Source organism: Eufriesea mexicana, unplaced genomic scaffold, assembly GCF_001483705.2.
Source record: "Eufriesea mexicana isolate 0111107269 unplaced genomic scaffold, ASM148370v2 scaffold265, whole genome shotgun sequence".
Taxonomy (NCBI): Eukaryota; Metazoa; Arthropoda; class Insecta; order Hymenoptera; family Apidae; genus Eufriesea; species Eufriesea mexicana.
Genome location: NW_016908444.1, coordinates 1,890,691 through 1,906,777, shown reverse-complemented (window position 1 = coordinate 1,906,777; position 16,087 = coordinate 1,890,691). Strand labels below are relative to the sequence as shown.

General features: G+C 41.8%; 1 protein-coding gene across 7 annotated transcripts in view; it reads left to right on the top strand.

Moving 5' to 3' along the window:
• The window catches only part of LOC108555770 (RNA binding protein fox-1 homolog 2), a 278,578-nt gene that overhangs the window by 159,664 nt on the left and 102,827 nt on the right, over positions 1-16,087 (top strand). For 6 of the 7 annotated variants that reach the window (XM_017911570.1, XM_017911568.1, XM_017911566.1 and 3 more), the window contains exon 5: positions 5,609-5,701. The exons of the other annotated variant lie outside the window; for it this stretch is intronic. In XM_017911570.1, the coding sequence (XP_017767059.1) occupies positions 5,609-5,701 (93 nt within the window). The remainder of the gene's footprint in view (positions 1-5,608; positions 5,702-16,087) is intronic. 7 annotated transcript variants of the gene reach the window in all.

Here is a 16,087-nt window from a genome sequence, read left to right as displayed (position 1 = left end):
ATCGCGTGGAATTTTTCGATATTTTCATTCGCATAAATTTATCAAACCCCATCGTTTCGCGATACAAGAACGATCGAGGCTCCGTTTTCGGAACAACGAGGCTAGAATTTGCAGCGGAAGTCGCGTGGCGAATGGGTTCGAAGTAGCGCGAGCAGGCCTGTATTCGCGATGCAAATCGATTCCACGATTATTCGATTCCCCTTACCTTCTCGAGCCCCGGCATTGTCGCTGCGCCCTCGGCCTGTCGACATTATGCTGATTTCCCAGGTGAATCGCGCACATCGCGCGATTCGTCGCGAGGACTCGGCGAAAACCGCGTTGCAAACGCCGATTTTCCATCCACCTTCTCGGCGATCGTTGTCCCCTCTATGGTGTTCACCTTTTGCTTCGTTTCTTCTGCTTCCTGGAATTTTTCTGAGGAAGACGTGGTTCGAAAAATTAAAGCCGAAGTGAATATTCATGATGGAGATAATTGAAATACATCTTTTGTCTAGGCATCGTTCTTTTTGGAATAATCGTGCATTGATCGCAGTGGTGATCGGATTTCCACTTGGTCTCGTGTATTCTGTCATATTTCTGGAGGAAGTGTTGGGGAAATTCGACATAATTTCAAGAGAATATTCGTGAGAATTATAATACGTCCATTTAAAAACATTTTTTCTAAATTAACCAATTTTTCTGTCTCGTGACATTCGTCCATTTTGTTGGATAATCGTTTGCCGATCGCAATAGCGACTTCATTTTCTCTTGGTCTGTAAAAAGCTTTAGAAATTCGACATAATTGTAAGCGAATATTCGTGAGAATTATAATACGTCCATTATACAACATTTTTTCTAAATTAACCAATTTTTCTGTCTCGTGACATTCGTCCATTTTGTTGGATAATCGTTTGCCGATCGCAATAGCGACTTCATTTTCTCTTGGTCTGTAAAAAGCTTTAGAAATTCGACATAATTGTAAGCGAATATTCGTGAGAATTATAATACGTCCATTATACAACATTTTTTCTAAATTAACCAATTTTTCTGTCTCGTTGACATTCGTCCATTTTGTTGGATAATCATTCGCCGATGCAATAGTGACTCTATTTTCACTTAGTCTAGTGCATTCTGACGTATTTCTGAAGAAAGCTTGGTAATTGCTACACAATTGCAAGCGAATATTCGTGATAATTATAATATATCCATTTCAAAAAATTTCTTCTAAATTAATCAATTTTTTCTGTCTCCTGTCATTCGTCCATTTTGGATAATCTTTCGCCGATCACAATAGCGACTCTATTTTTACTTGGTCTGGTGAAAGCTTTGGAAGTTCGACATAATTGCAAGCGAATATTCGTGAGAATTATAATACGTCCATTTCAAAAAATTTTTTCTAAATTAACCAGTTTTTCTGTCTCGTGACATTCGTCCATTTTGTTGGATAATCATTCGCCGATGCAGTAGTGACTCCATTTTCACTTACAATTAGTCTAGTGCATTCTGACGTATTTCTGAAGAAAGCTTGGTAATTGCTACACAATTGCAAACGAATATTCGTGATAATTATAATATATCCATTTCAAAAAATTTCTTCTAAATTAATCAATTTTTCTGTCTCCTGTCATTCGTCCATTTTCTATAATCGATCACCGATGCAGTAGCGACTCCATTTTCACTTGATCTGGTACATTCTGACGTATTTCTATAGCAAGCTTTGGTAACTCCTACATAATTGCAAACAAATATTCGTGAGAATTAAGATACGTCCAGTTCGACGATTTTCTTCTAAATTAATTCATTCTTCTGCCTCTCGCTATTTTTCTCGTTCGAATAATCATTCTTTATATAACATCTTCCCGAAGAAAATATGTCCGCCGAAATAACCAGAAACGAATATCGATGGAAATAAGGATATTCATCCACTTTGGATGAATTTTCCTGCGAATTTAACGACACCGAGATTAATTAATTTCTCCATTCCGCGTCATTTTTCTGCCGAATGATTGGCCACTGTTCGAAATGACGAATCGATTTCCGGCCGGGGGATGTAAATCGCGGGAAATTGAAACGCTGTGCCTCGGTCGATCGAGTCATCTGGTTAACTGTCCGCGTGGAAATGGCATTTAACAACGTTCCCCATGGTTTATCGTTTATGGCGAAACGCGTGCACTCTGTTTCGCGCCCTGTCTCCCGCGATTTTCCCGCTCGTCGAATATTCCCCGACGCGCGAGTAGTATAGGAGCACGTTTGCGACGGCGGACGAGCAACGTCGGAGGTGAAATAATTTCTGCACGACTCCGGAGGGAAAAGGCGAATCGGTTTTTAACGGAAACGTGGAAGTTCGATTCGGTAGGGTCGAATGGTAAAAATTTCACGGGGTGGAAGTTCGCGAAGGGATTAAAATATTCAAAAGTTCGAAATGGGAAGTCGGGAAGTTCCGTGAGAAACGGCGAAGTTGCGAGAGCTTACTAAGGGACGTAAATCTTCCAACCGGTCGAGTTAGTCGCAAGAATTTCCAACGGCAACAAATTCGCATTTTTGCGACGCTGATGGTCGATAAAGTGCGCTCCCGTCGTGATATAAGAATTTTATGTAAATTTTCGGCGAAATAGTTTTCGGATATGCGAAGTCGAATGAATTTTTCTCGGGGATACGAATTTTCCAGGCGAGGTCAGTCGAATTGGACGAATCATTATTGACAATTTTTCATCCCTTAACCCTTAACTACTGACAGTTGATTTCTCGATATTTGTATCGAATACTAAGTTTATTAAATTCGAGATTAAAATGTACCGGTGTTGTATAGTTAGAACATTAATATCGTATTCATTTTTGTACAAAAAGAAAATTCTCCAGCAATTTACAGAAAAATATTTCAGAATGTATTGAAGCAAGAGAGAAAATATCGACTATGCGAGAAAGCATGAATATTTAAGTGTGGTAGTTTAAATTGTCTAGTATCCTCTAACATATCTCCACTTTATAACAGAATCTTACAATATTTTAAAAATATTCCAATAATTTTTCAGCAACTTTCATTCTTTCTTTCATCTTTCATATATTGGTCCCTGTAACTTTAATATAACAAAGTGGATGACCAAATAGACTGAATTTACATATAAATAGGTATCGACAGGGTTGCATTTGAGTAACTTCCTTTATCACGCGATCTCATAGTGATAACAAAAATTGCTGATAACCCAATAAGAATTTAATTCGTCAATCAGAAAAATAATATCTCGCAAACTTATAATAAGATCCAATTTTTCCAAATATTCTAAAACGCGAGAAGAAATTCGGAATAAAACTACCCCATTATTCCACAGGGGTTAATACTATCCAAACCACGCCATCTAGCCTACCTCTAAAATCAAGCAAAATGCAACCTCCATCTAGACCGGTCTAAAATTCGAAATTTCCTTTAAATACCTCGAAATTTACCCTCGTCGTGCAATTAACCACCCTCCGCTCTCCCCCACCGCAGACCGATTAATTAACGAAACGCAGAGAAATCGTGGCTCTCGATTATTCCAGGGAATTCTCCACGGGGCAATTCAATTTCCTCCCATCGATTCGATTATAGTCCTCGGGGCGAAACGAGTTACGCTGTTTCTTGGACAGAGGGTTGGAGGAGGGAAACAGCGATTCTTCGGCCGCGTATTACGCGAGGAACACGGTAACTTTGCACTCTCGTCTTTCGTTCTTCGGCAGCAGAGGCCGTATTTGATTTGGCTTTAATACGATTTCTCAGCCACGGCGACAGTCTGGATATACGTAACTGTTTCTGGCAGGGGCGAGACGAGAGGAAGTTGATTATCGCCACCCTCTCGCGTCTCTGCCACTCGGTTGCGCGAAATTAATTTCTTCGACAGAGGAATACGCTTCTTTCACGGTCGAATCCGCTTGGAAAGAGGCTGCGTCGCTTTGAAACGGATTCGTTTCGTTTTTCTGCAATCACAGGGTCGTTGTCCATCTTGTCGGTGTCGTTTAGGGAAAGGAATGGAGATTTATGTGGCGTGCTAGTCCGTTTGGTAATTTCGAGGAAGGTGTGAGCGCGTTTGGATCACTCGGTTGTCCAAAATGTCCCTGTTCATGGCACTCGAAGCTTCGATCGTGCAATTTCTCCAACACACCTGGTCTTTACGTATTCGAAGCGATCGCACAACACGTATGGCACCACACACGAGCACACACAGCACACATGTACCCTATTCGATCCAAAGTTCCTGATCCCTTTCCCGATATCCACGTGTTCTAACCTCCTTCTCATATTTTAATTTTCTTTTTTCTCGTACACGCACCTCTCGGTACAAGCAAGAGTCTTTAATGATATGACGATGACCATGATGACATGACACGATATGATATGATATGATAATGAGATGATTAATGTGACCATGACCATGATTTCTTACCATGATTTTATATTTACTTATTTGTTGCACGTTGTTTGGTGCGTCTCCGTAAGCAGTATGACGCGCTCGCAGACTCTCTGGCAAACCGACATTTCGGCGGAAGTATAGTGCTTTCTAACCATCCTTTTCACGCGATTTGGTTGGTCTTTTTGACGAGTGCTCTCGGTCCTTTGGCGCCCTTCTTACGTCTCTCTTCGTGCGAATATTTTATCAACTCGCCGGTTATTCCTAATTTATTTTTATTATTTTTCTTTTAATATAAAGGGATATTTTTAATCGTTTCTAAATTGTCCTCGAAATGATACCGGTCTCTTGAATATTTCGCAGTATTTTTATATTTATACGGTATAAATTTAATCGGGAGAAAATTGTTTATTTCCATCGCCGTTTAAGGACTTTTAGTCTCGGGTTTCGAGGAATCGCGATAGATATTAGTATAATTTAAAGAACCTACCGAGTTGTCTCGGATTTTCGCGATACATAGGGGTTCGCGACGCGCTTTGGCGCCGCCACGGGACCGGAGAGGCACCGAAAGGAATTCCGCGAAACTTTCGTGCCCCTCGGCCGCGTCTCGAGAGAGGATCTCGAGAATTAATTAGCGGCAGACGGCCATTGTGCATCCGAGGAATAAACGGAAGAATAGGTTTGAGAGTAAAAGGACGATGAAGAGGGCCGCTGGATGAGAAAGGGTGGGATCGAGTGCGCGAAAGGGCGAGGAAAGGGAACGCAGGAAACTCGACGGCTGCGTTCCGCGACGGTCTCGATTCGTTGGCGAATTCTTGAATGAAAAGGTGATCGAACCTTCGCGAATTCGATGTGGACGCGCGCGGAAAGGTTTCCCGCGCGAAATGCACGCGGAGCACCCCCACAAAAATCGCACTCGTTGGCTTCCAGGCCGCCTGAAAATGGCGGCCGTCGCGTCGGCCTTTTCTCTCACCTTTCTTTCGATCTTTTGCGCTCGTCTTCTGTCTTCTTTTATCTTTTTATATATATACATATTTTTTTTCTTTACTACTTTTCTATTCTTCTCGTTGTCTTCCTCTTGATTTTTCATCACCGTTTGTTTTTTTCTCTTTTTTATCAGACGACACAGATTCAAGTCTGTACAAGACACGCACGAAATGTCGGGCCTGCCAGTCGGCTGTTTGCCGAGCGCTGGCAGTCTGTAAGTTGAGTTTAATGCATGTTGTTTTGTCTGTCCTTGCATGCAGGGATTCGGTTTTGTAACATTCGCAAATAGTGCTGACGCGGACCGGGCACGTGAGAGGCTACACGGCACCGTGGTTGAGGGCAGAAAGATTGAGGTGTGCATGAACATTCTTATACTTATATATATATATACATACATATATATATGTATACATCGCCATTAATTCATTTATATACACGTGTTGTACTTCTTTGCAGGTGCACGCGAGAAGCGCCAGCGAGTCACCCTCGCTCGCGCTTCTCGCTCGATTAATCAACAGGCGACCAGCGTTCGCTTGTATCGATCTTCCTTTTCTTTTTCCTTTTTTTTTCTCTTTTTTCTTTTTTTTTTTTCTTGTAGCTAACAATACTACAACGACAAACGCTGCTTCTAATTGAATTTCTAAAACGTTGGTCGCCTAATTGAGACTGATCTTAGATATTAAGGAACGCGCGGATCGGATCGTGCTCGTAAACGACACAGCCATTTTCGCGCATAAAATATATAGAGCTAGCGAAAGACATTTCACGTTTACCAGCACGAGCCACGCGCCTAATTTTAAGCGAGAAAATCGGTTCCAACCGCGAGGCGTCGAACCGTCGAATTTTCACGGAGCCATCGGTCCTTTCTTCGGGTCTGCTGATATCATTTCGACGCGGTTGATCGAGAATCGAGCGCGAGATCGAGACGTGAACGAGCCAGGAAGCTCGAGCAGGGTCAATCCAGCCGAACCACTCGAAACCCGAGTGCTGTTGGTCGATTGGCACTCGGCGATCGTTGGACAGCGTCGAGAGATTCGCGATCCTGACTCTCGGAGTGACTCGGACATTTCTGCACGGATCCGAACTCGTATAGCCGGTCGAAAATACCCACTCGTCGCGAATTACGTTCCTTTGCACGGATCTCTTTGACAATTAAATCGGATCACGATGATTCGATGACCATCGGCTCCGTTAAAATTAATCGCCAGGCAGCGGAGCGTGGCAATGGCGTCCGAGAGTGACGCGTTAATCGATTGAGGGAAAGATCGAGTTAAATATCTGCTCGTCGATCGACGGAAGCTGGTTTATCGTTCTTGCGAACGTGACGTCTGGCACAGTGTCGATATCCAGCAATAGCAACTTAATCTGATTGGATAACGCGATTAATCGAGCGGCTGCAATGTTGCTGCGATGCTGCGAACCTGTTTGGCACCGCGGCGCAGCCAGAATCGTTGCATCACTGTCTCTTCCACGCTTTATGAGCCAACTTATTTATAGATAAATTAGCATCTGCGAATTGATTAGTGAAATTCGCGACGGTGATCGTTCTCCATTTTCCCTGTTTCAACGAGTACTTAGGGAACAGGGAACTTTGATTAAAGTTATTGTAAATGGATTATAAATTATCGAGAAGATTATATTTTCGAAGATTATTAGTAATTTTACTCGTGGATAGAGATTTTCTAAAAGTTGACACGAGAAGATCGCATCGATTAAGATTCCAAAGGAGCTGTTATTAACCCTTTGCACTCGACGATTTTTTCGCTAGAGAAAAATAGAAATTCAAAGATTCTCTACTAAAACATTGACGATACTTTTTTGAGCAGTAAATGAAGAATTATATAATAACAGAATTGTAGAATTATTTGATTTCGACACCTCGCACACTTACATTACATTAAATTTGATATATTAATTAATATCGATCTTCCAAATTTTATGAAATTGTGACTGAAGCTTACCTCTCGAGTGCAAAGGGTTAATTTTCTTCGCGTTTTAGTCGCAGATTTGTAAATTGCGAAGCTCCGCCAAAGATGTAGATTGCCAATCACTTTATATTCATAGACAAATGAATTTTCACAAATTAATTACAAAAATTCGCGTCGATAAAATTCAAAATAATTACAATTAATTTTCTATAAACTCTAATAGTATATCGATTTAAAAATTGTCACCGATCTTTTTCACGTTTTATTCGTAAATGTATAAATTCCAGAGCTTTATCAGAGATTAATTACAATTCGATTTAAACGTCCAGGAAAATTAAATTTTAGACATTTCGATCACTAGAAATTGTACGAATATACCGAAATTACGTCAAATTTTAATCGAAGTAAGGAACCCAAGAAATATCACTCAAATCTCTTGGAACCTCGCTGAAACTCAGTCAAAAATTCGTAATCAATCGACTCACGTAAAACGTATATATTTCCAAAAGCCACGTATAACTGAAGGGACCGAAATTTCTATCAAAGACAGTCATGCTTCCACAACGATTCGTCACCTAAATTAATATACTCGATTAAAACCAACTCCGTCGATCGAACCAAATAAATTCGACCAATGTTCTATCAACCGTTCAACTCGCGTCGATTCTTTCCCAGCGTTTGCAGATTCCCGCGTTCTCATGGTCGCCATTGGCATGCCGCGTCGCGACGCCTCTAGAACCGAGACGCGAGGCCGCGCGACTCGCGCGGACGCAGCCGGTAATCCGCTGCTTCTACTCGCGCGAGTGGCGCGGCTCGCGCGTAGGCGACGATGTTGAAGGGGTGGACGCGCTCGGGACAACTCCGTAACGATCTTCTCGACGAACCGAAAAGACCATTGAGAAAAGAAAAAAGTAACAAGAACCCGCACATAAGAACCATAATAAAAAGCAAGCAAAAGAAAGAAAGAACGGAAGTGCAGGGACACGAATATAAATAGAAATGTGAGAAAGATAGAACGGAAAAGAAGCGAGGAGAAAAGGGGACAAAGATGGCGCGTGCACGCATGCGCGGCACGCTAAAGTTGGTCAGCGAACTGTCGAGGATGTGCGCTGGCTGTCAGCGAGAGTCAGCGAGATAACGCGAGGAAACGAAAGAAAACAAGTGTCTGACTCGAGGTCTCTTTGTTGTCCCCATATAGAGCCGTTCTGCGCGACACACACGGACAGACGATTCGAGGCGCGCGCGGGAAACGATAGTAGAGATCGGATAGGACGTGAGACGAGTACGAAAGATAACGTGGCCAGGCTAGAGAACCCGAGAGGGCCGACAGAGGTACATACGGAGATGTTTGAGAGAGCGAGCAAAGAGATACGAGAAGCGAACGAAAGAAAGAGAGATAATATGTTAGAAAGAGAGCGAAGGAAAGAGATAGAAAAGAGAGAGAGAGATTTGAGAAATTTACGGGCAAACGCCGAGCGAGAGAGGGACACTGAGGAGGCCGGTCGAAAAACGATGCTCGAAGTGTCCGAAAAGGTAAGGAAACCAGAGCGCGTGCGTCGAGAAACGAATAGCAAAACTCTGACCAGCGACGAGAGATATCGCCTCGCACTGCCCGCTCTCTCACCCCCCGAAAACACACACGGCAGTCGCACGAACGATTTTTCCCCATGGATCGCGGTACAAATCTCTCGCCAATCTCGCGATCACCCGTTCCGTTCGTTCGCGTACCGTTCACGGTGCCTGCATCCGTGTGCACCCAGTGCCCGAGCTTCCCTAAACTCTGCCAATCTCGAAATTTACAATTCCCCCCTTTCTTTCTTCATTTTTCCAGAATTTTTCCCGGTCTTTTTCCGGATTTTTCCGCCGCCCTTTTTCGATTTTTCCCGGTTCGATAGCCCCGAGTTTTCGTTCTTCGTTTCTATTACCGTTTATCGGGAGCCATAGAAGTATAGAACCATCGCGAATGTTGACTTTTTCGTCGATCTGAATAATAAAACGACGATTACCGGTACGGTTCCGGAGGAATCGATGAGTCGACGCGGAATAGGGGTGAACGGAAATAGACCCAGGCTCTATAGCAACATCCGAGAGTATCGACGGGGGACAAGCCCGAATTCGAGATCAGGAGATTAAATTTTCAGACGTTCCTTTTTCCCAGGGCGCTGCGATCGAACATTGGCCTAGGATCGACCCGAGCCATTTTTGACCAAGACTCGGCGAGTCTCCGTGGAAACGAATGTATCTAGTCGGGAATAAAGGCGAATGAAGTTCGAAATTCGTGGTTAAATTTGCAATAGCTATCGGGAAGCGAGTAGATAGTCCGTGGTGCAAATAGGAACTATTTATCGCCATTTTGATCCATTTTAATCCGCCCTTCCGATCCTCGATTCTGTTCTCTTTCAGCCCTATTTTTTGGTCCGTTTCTTGCGGACAGGAAAATGCTCTGAATCGTGGAAAATGAAGGGAGAGAAGCGAATTTCCACGAGTCGTTCGAATGTCGTTCGATAAATCGTCGAACGGGGAAAAAATTTGGCAGCGTTCGCAAAACTACGGAAGCTCGGGCACGACAAACATTTGCTCGGACCTTTTTGCAACGATTCGTGTTCCACGCTCGTAGGATCAGTTTCCCGCGGTTCGTTTCGCGTTTTCCAGCGGGAGGAAAAAGCGTTCTTTTGGCAATTATCGCGATATTAATTTCTGCTTAATTTCTGGCCGTCGCGATGAACGAGCGCGCGATGGCGCGAGTACTTTCGCAGCTGGTGGATCCAAGCGAGATTTTTTCCCTCGCGAGGAAAATCTCTGTGCTCCTCTGTCGTGTGTCGCTGAGCGTGAGTTTTCCCTACTGGTGGTTTAAGAGCTTTGGAAAATTCCGATGGAGGACGGAGAGGATTGGAAAACTGCGGAAGCAATTTATGACAAATTCGCGATAAATTTGCGAGAAAATTCGCGATAAATTCGCGATAAGTTTGCGATAAATTTCGAATAAATTCTCGGGCAAATTGGGTCCGACGAAGGGCAGAGAAATCGCGTGTCTTGGCAGCGAAGGGCGCAATCGCCGTTGAAAATAAAAATGTCGGCGCAGGGTAGCTCGCGTGAAATTAAACTTAACAAGTTTTAATGCCCAATTACGACGTTACACTTGCTTGGCCAGCGTGAGTTTTCCCGTTGAAGCTAGTGGTTTGAGGGTTTTGGAAAATTCCGATGGAGGACGGAGAGAATTGGAAAACTGCGGAAGAAATTTGCGATAAATTCGCGATAAGTTTACGATAAGCTTCGGATAAATTCTTGGACAATTTGGGCCTAACGAAGGGCAGAGAAGTCGCGAGTCTTGGCAGCGAAGGGCGCAATCGCCGTTGAAAATAAGAATGTCGGCGCAGGGTAGCTCGCGTCAAATTAAACTTAACAAGTTTTAATGCCCAATTACGACGTTACACTTGCTTGGCCAGCGTGAGTTTTCACGTCGAAGCTAATGGTTTGAGGGTTTTGGAAAATTCCGATGGAGGACGGAGAGGATTGGAAAACTGCGGAAGCAATTTATGACAAATTCGCGATAAATTTGCGAGAAAATTCGCGATAAATTCGCGATAAGTTTGCGATAAAGTTCGAATAAATTCTCGGGCAATTTGGGTCCGACGAAGGGCAGAGAAGTCGCGAGTCTTGGCGGCGAAGGGCGTAATCGCCGTTGAAAATGAAAATGTCGGCGCAGGGTAGCTCGCGTGAAATTAAACTTAACAAGTTTTAATGCCCAATTACGACGTTACACCTGCCCGGCCGGCTCTTATTTCTGTCGGCGTAATAAGCCACGGTAATTGAAATTTACGAGCACGCTTCACGCGGGTCGCTTCGTAAACAGGGAAAAAGCGCTGACCACCGCGTTTCACTGTCTCTAATTCGGAGAAGCGAGACGAATGAACTTTTAATTTCGGATAACACGAATATTCTGCCACCTATGCGCCTCCCCTAAAAATTTCGAGACAAAAGAAACAGCAACGACCAACGTATAACTCTCTATCTATTGCAATAATATCTTCAAACCTATTTTAATGATGATGATGATGACAATAATAATAATAATATTAATAATACTTTATTAACGGACAGAAGTCCTTTGATGTACAATAAAAATAGTAAAATGAAATATAGTAGTACAGAAAGTGTAGTAGTGCAGAAAATAAGAAGTAATTAAAGAAAAGGAGAAGAAAGCAATAGAAAAACTTAATAAACAAATGGTGGAAGTCTAGTTGAGCCTTGAAATAGATATCTTAAAAGAGCATAACGATATATTAATCCTTTGACTGCCACGCCGAAATCACAAGTTTCGCTCAAGACGCCATGTTAGATGCGCCTCTAGATGCAAGATTTGTTCCAATATTTTTCTGATGTTCTAATAAAAATTTTTAACTGTTCAATGGGGCACTTCTTATTTCAAGGTATCTTCTAATTAACGGTTATATTGAAATGCACCAACTGTCAATTTTCATTCAATGTTGTTGAAATTAGTTTAAGTAGTTCAAGCGCTCTGATCACCAATAGCCACCGTGGCCGGTCATATATGACCAACGTGACAGTCAAAGTGTTACCGGACAGAAGTCCTTTGGTATACAATAAAAATAATAAAATGAAATATACAGAAATAACGTAGTAGTATAGTAGCACAGAAAGTAATGGAATAAGAAATAATTAAAGAAAAGGAGGAAAAAACAAAAGAAAAATTTAATTAATAAATGGTTGAGGTCTAGTTGATTCGTGAAATAAATACCTTAAAAGAGCATAACGATACATTAAAGAAATCAATATTTTCACAGTGTTCTTTTGCTGTTGAACATAATCCCTTTACGCATTTTCTCTCACCTATCAGGTGCGGTATGAAATAATGTAAAATAAATTTCCTGCTCTCAAGTGTATCGCAGGAACACGTAGTTTAAAGAGCTCCAAAATGATTCTTCGAAATGGTTTGACAGAAAATAGGAGAAGCTGTCTGAAAGTAAAATCGAGACTGAAACCACAGTTTCGCTTAATTCCGATGAACAATGTTTTCACAGTGCTCGTTTACTGTTGAACATAATCCGTTTTCACATTTTCACCTATCATCGAACGTTATGAAATAATGTAAAATAAATTTCCTGCTCTCAAGTGTATCGCAGGTACACATAGTTTAAAGAGTTCCAAAATGATTCTTCGAAAAGGTTTGACAGAAAATAGGAGAAGCTGCGTGAAAAGCAAATCAAGACTGTAACCACGGTTTAATTCCGATGAGTTACGAGTTCGTTAAAAAAATCTGCGACTCCCTCTGACGAGCAATTTCGACTTTTCCAGCAAATTAAAGAACTCCATTAACAAAATCACGAATGTCCGCCGTCAAACGAGGGTCAAATTCCAGCCCGGCTGCATTACGCTCGCTCCGGGGATTCTCGCGAAGCTTCGACGCGGTGTCTAACGAGAAGTTAAAGACCGAAATGGCGGGGGGTTGAAGGGGGTAGGCGAGCAGGGGCTCGACGTCGCATTGAAAAGGCGAGAGTCCGACGATGATCCCTTTTCCGCGAGCCTAGCTTTTTAATTACTGCAAGGATTAAGGCAGATCTCAAATTAGAGCCGTGCTTTTTTTTCTGTTCCTTGGGAAAAAGGGAGGGGTTGAAGAGGGGCGGAAAGGGAGTGGAAGGAAACGAGGGTTGAGAAGAAGAGGGGGGTGAATGTTAATCCAGGCGAACCGACGTCGACGCGTGTCACTTGAGAATCGCACGAGTCGCGAGTTTTCGCGAAAGTTTATCGTCCAGCTGAAACCGCGATACGGTTGCTCTTCAAAAGCACACACGTCCGTGGAAAGCTCGTAATTACGTCGCGAAAACGCGAGCTGGGAAAACAGGAGATATCGTCGGGGGTGGTCGGACCGCTCTCTGTCAGACGCCGCCCCCCGCCGCGATATCCCTCGTTTTATTGCTCGCCTGTTTGCGAGCTGCAGATTCTATCGGTTTCCGGAAACTTCCTGTTTCCAGCTGTTCGCGCTGCTACTTTCGCTGATTAAAAATAAATTCTCCGCATCGGGGTTGTTTCGCACGAATAGAGAACGGGGAAATCGTGGCGTGAAATTGATAGAAACAAATGGTGGGTGAAATCTTCGAAGACGCTGCGGCGAAAGAATTTATCGATGTCGAGAGTAATCTTATGGTGATAAATTACAGTCGTGAAATTGGCGGTGATTAATTGAAATATAGAGTAGGCGAGGTCTCTGAAAATCGTGCGGCGAAATAACTTGTCTTGGGTATAGTTTCATGGTGGGAAAGTTAGGACTATGGAAATTATGGCAGTTGATGAAAATAAGAAATAGGCGAAGTCTCTGAAAATTGTGTGACAAAATAACTTGTCTGGGGAATAATCTTATGGCGGTAAAGTTAGAACCATGGAAATTATGGTAATTGATGAAAATAATAAATAGGCAAAGTTTTTGAAAATCGTATGACGAAATAACTTTTCTCAGGAATAGTCTTATGGCGACGAAATTGATTAATAGTTAATGAAAATAGAAAATTGGTGAAATAATCTTATGGCGGTAAAGATAAGGCCATTGAAATTATGGTAATTGATGAAAATATTAAATATTTGAAGTCTTTGAAAACCTTATAACGAAATAACTTATCTCAGGAATAGTCTCATGGCGGTAAGGTTGGGACCATGGTAATTATGGTAATTGATGAAAGTAATAAATAGGCGAAAGTTTTTGAAAATCGTATGACGAAATAACTTGTTTCGGGAATAGTCTTATGGTGATGAAATCGCTGATAGTTAATGAAAATAGAAAATAGGTAAACTAATCTTATGGCGGTAAAGATAGGGCCATTGAAATTATGGTAATTGATAAAAATATTAAATAGTTGAAGCCTATGAAAACCTTATAACGAAATAACTTATCTCAGGAATAGTCTCATGGCGGTAAGGTTGGGACCATGGCAATTATGGTAATTGTGAAAATAAAAAATAGCTTTGGAAAGTCGTGTGACGAAATAACTTATATCGGGAATAGTCTTATGGTGATAAAATTGTTGATAGTTAATGAAAATAGAAAATAGGTAAAAGAGTTTTATGGCGGTATAGATAGGGTCATTAAAATTATAGTAATCGATGAAAATATTAAATAGGTGAAGTCTCTGAAAATGGTCTAACTAAATAACTTATATCGTGAATTGTTTTATGGCGACGAAATTGGAAGCATAAAATTGGTGGTAACTAATGAAAATAAAGAATAGATGAAATCTTCGATGACCCAGTGACAAAATTACTTTCATCGGAAATAGTTTTACGACGGTAAAATTGGAACCGTAAAATCGGTGATAATTCATGAAAACAAAGATTAAGTTCAGTCTCGAATATCGTATTACAAGATAACTTATAGATACCGGGAGTAATTTCATGGCTGTAACATTAGAACCACTAAATTGGTATTAATTCTTTTCATTTAAACGTGGATGAAACAAATTAAATATTTCTTACACCCAGTTCAAAATTCACGACCGTCGACGATATTTAAGGAAATAGGGTGGAGAATTCGAACCCAAGATTAAGAATAAATGATTGAAATCTGCGAAACCCTTGATATAACTTCTCATGGGATTAATTTTACGTTGATAAAATTAGAACCACGTGCATAGTCATAATCCTCCCAATTCAAACCCGAAGATGATAAAATAGATTAAATAATTCTCGCTTTCTGTTCGGAATTCGTGAATATAAGGGATGGAAGTATCCCTTGGAATGCAAAATTGTGGCGTAAAATTAATAAAAATAAAGAACACAGAAAATCGTCGGATACCGAATATTAAAATAGAGTATATTACGGGTATATCAGAAGTAATTTTGGGACGATAAAATTAAATGCACGAAATTGGTCGTAATCCACTTACCCCGAATCGAATTATACACTGGTCGCGCTTTATTCGAAATTATTCAGAATTTGCGACTGCGGGGGATGGTTGAAGACGTTAAAATAACCGAGATTAAAGTCGGAACAGCAATTTGGCTCCCCGTTCTAACCTCGTGACTCAATCATGACCATCTAGTTACCCGAACCACCCCCACCCTCGCAGCCACTCTTACGTATTTTATCCTCCAACAACAATGTTCCATGGTAGAAACATTTTCCATCAAATATTTTGCCGACTGCTCAAACATTATCTTTCCGTATTTACCCAAGCGATCCTTCGTGCACCCGGAGCCTTTCTCGCTCCGCGAGAATCAACCCACGTAGCCGTAATAACGCCGCTTTAATTACCCTCGAATTTCCCCCACGAGCGAGGCCGAGAAGATCGCAGGAGAATTTCCAGAGGGAAGGAATTCCACGGTTACACCGGAACCTCGATCCCAATCGAAGAAATTGCCAGGACTGCGCAGTATCGCGAAAATTTCGAGTCGGAACGGGACTGGAATTTTTCCTGCGAGAAAATATCTAGGATTTCGGGCAAATATTCCGGATATTTTCGCGAATTTTTGGCAATCCCCGAGCTCTGATATTTACAGAAATATTTGGAAATTCGGGTTCTTTCGGGAATTTTCGGGATCTCTGGTATTTACCGGAAATTTCGGAAATCTGAGATTTTTTCAAAATCCTGAATATTTTCGCGAATTTTTGGCAATCCGTAGTCCCCGATATTTACAGAAATATTCCAAAAATCAGGCATTCCTACGGGAATTTTTGGGATTTTTGTAATTTACCGGAATTTTCGGAAATCTGAGATTTTTTTATAATCCTGAATATATTCGCGAATTTTTGGCAATCCGTGGTCCCTGATATTTACAGGAATATTCCGAAACTCCGGCATT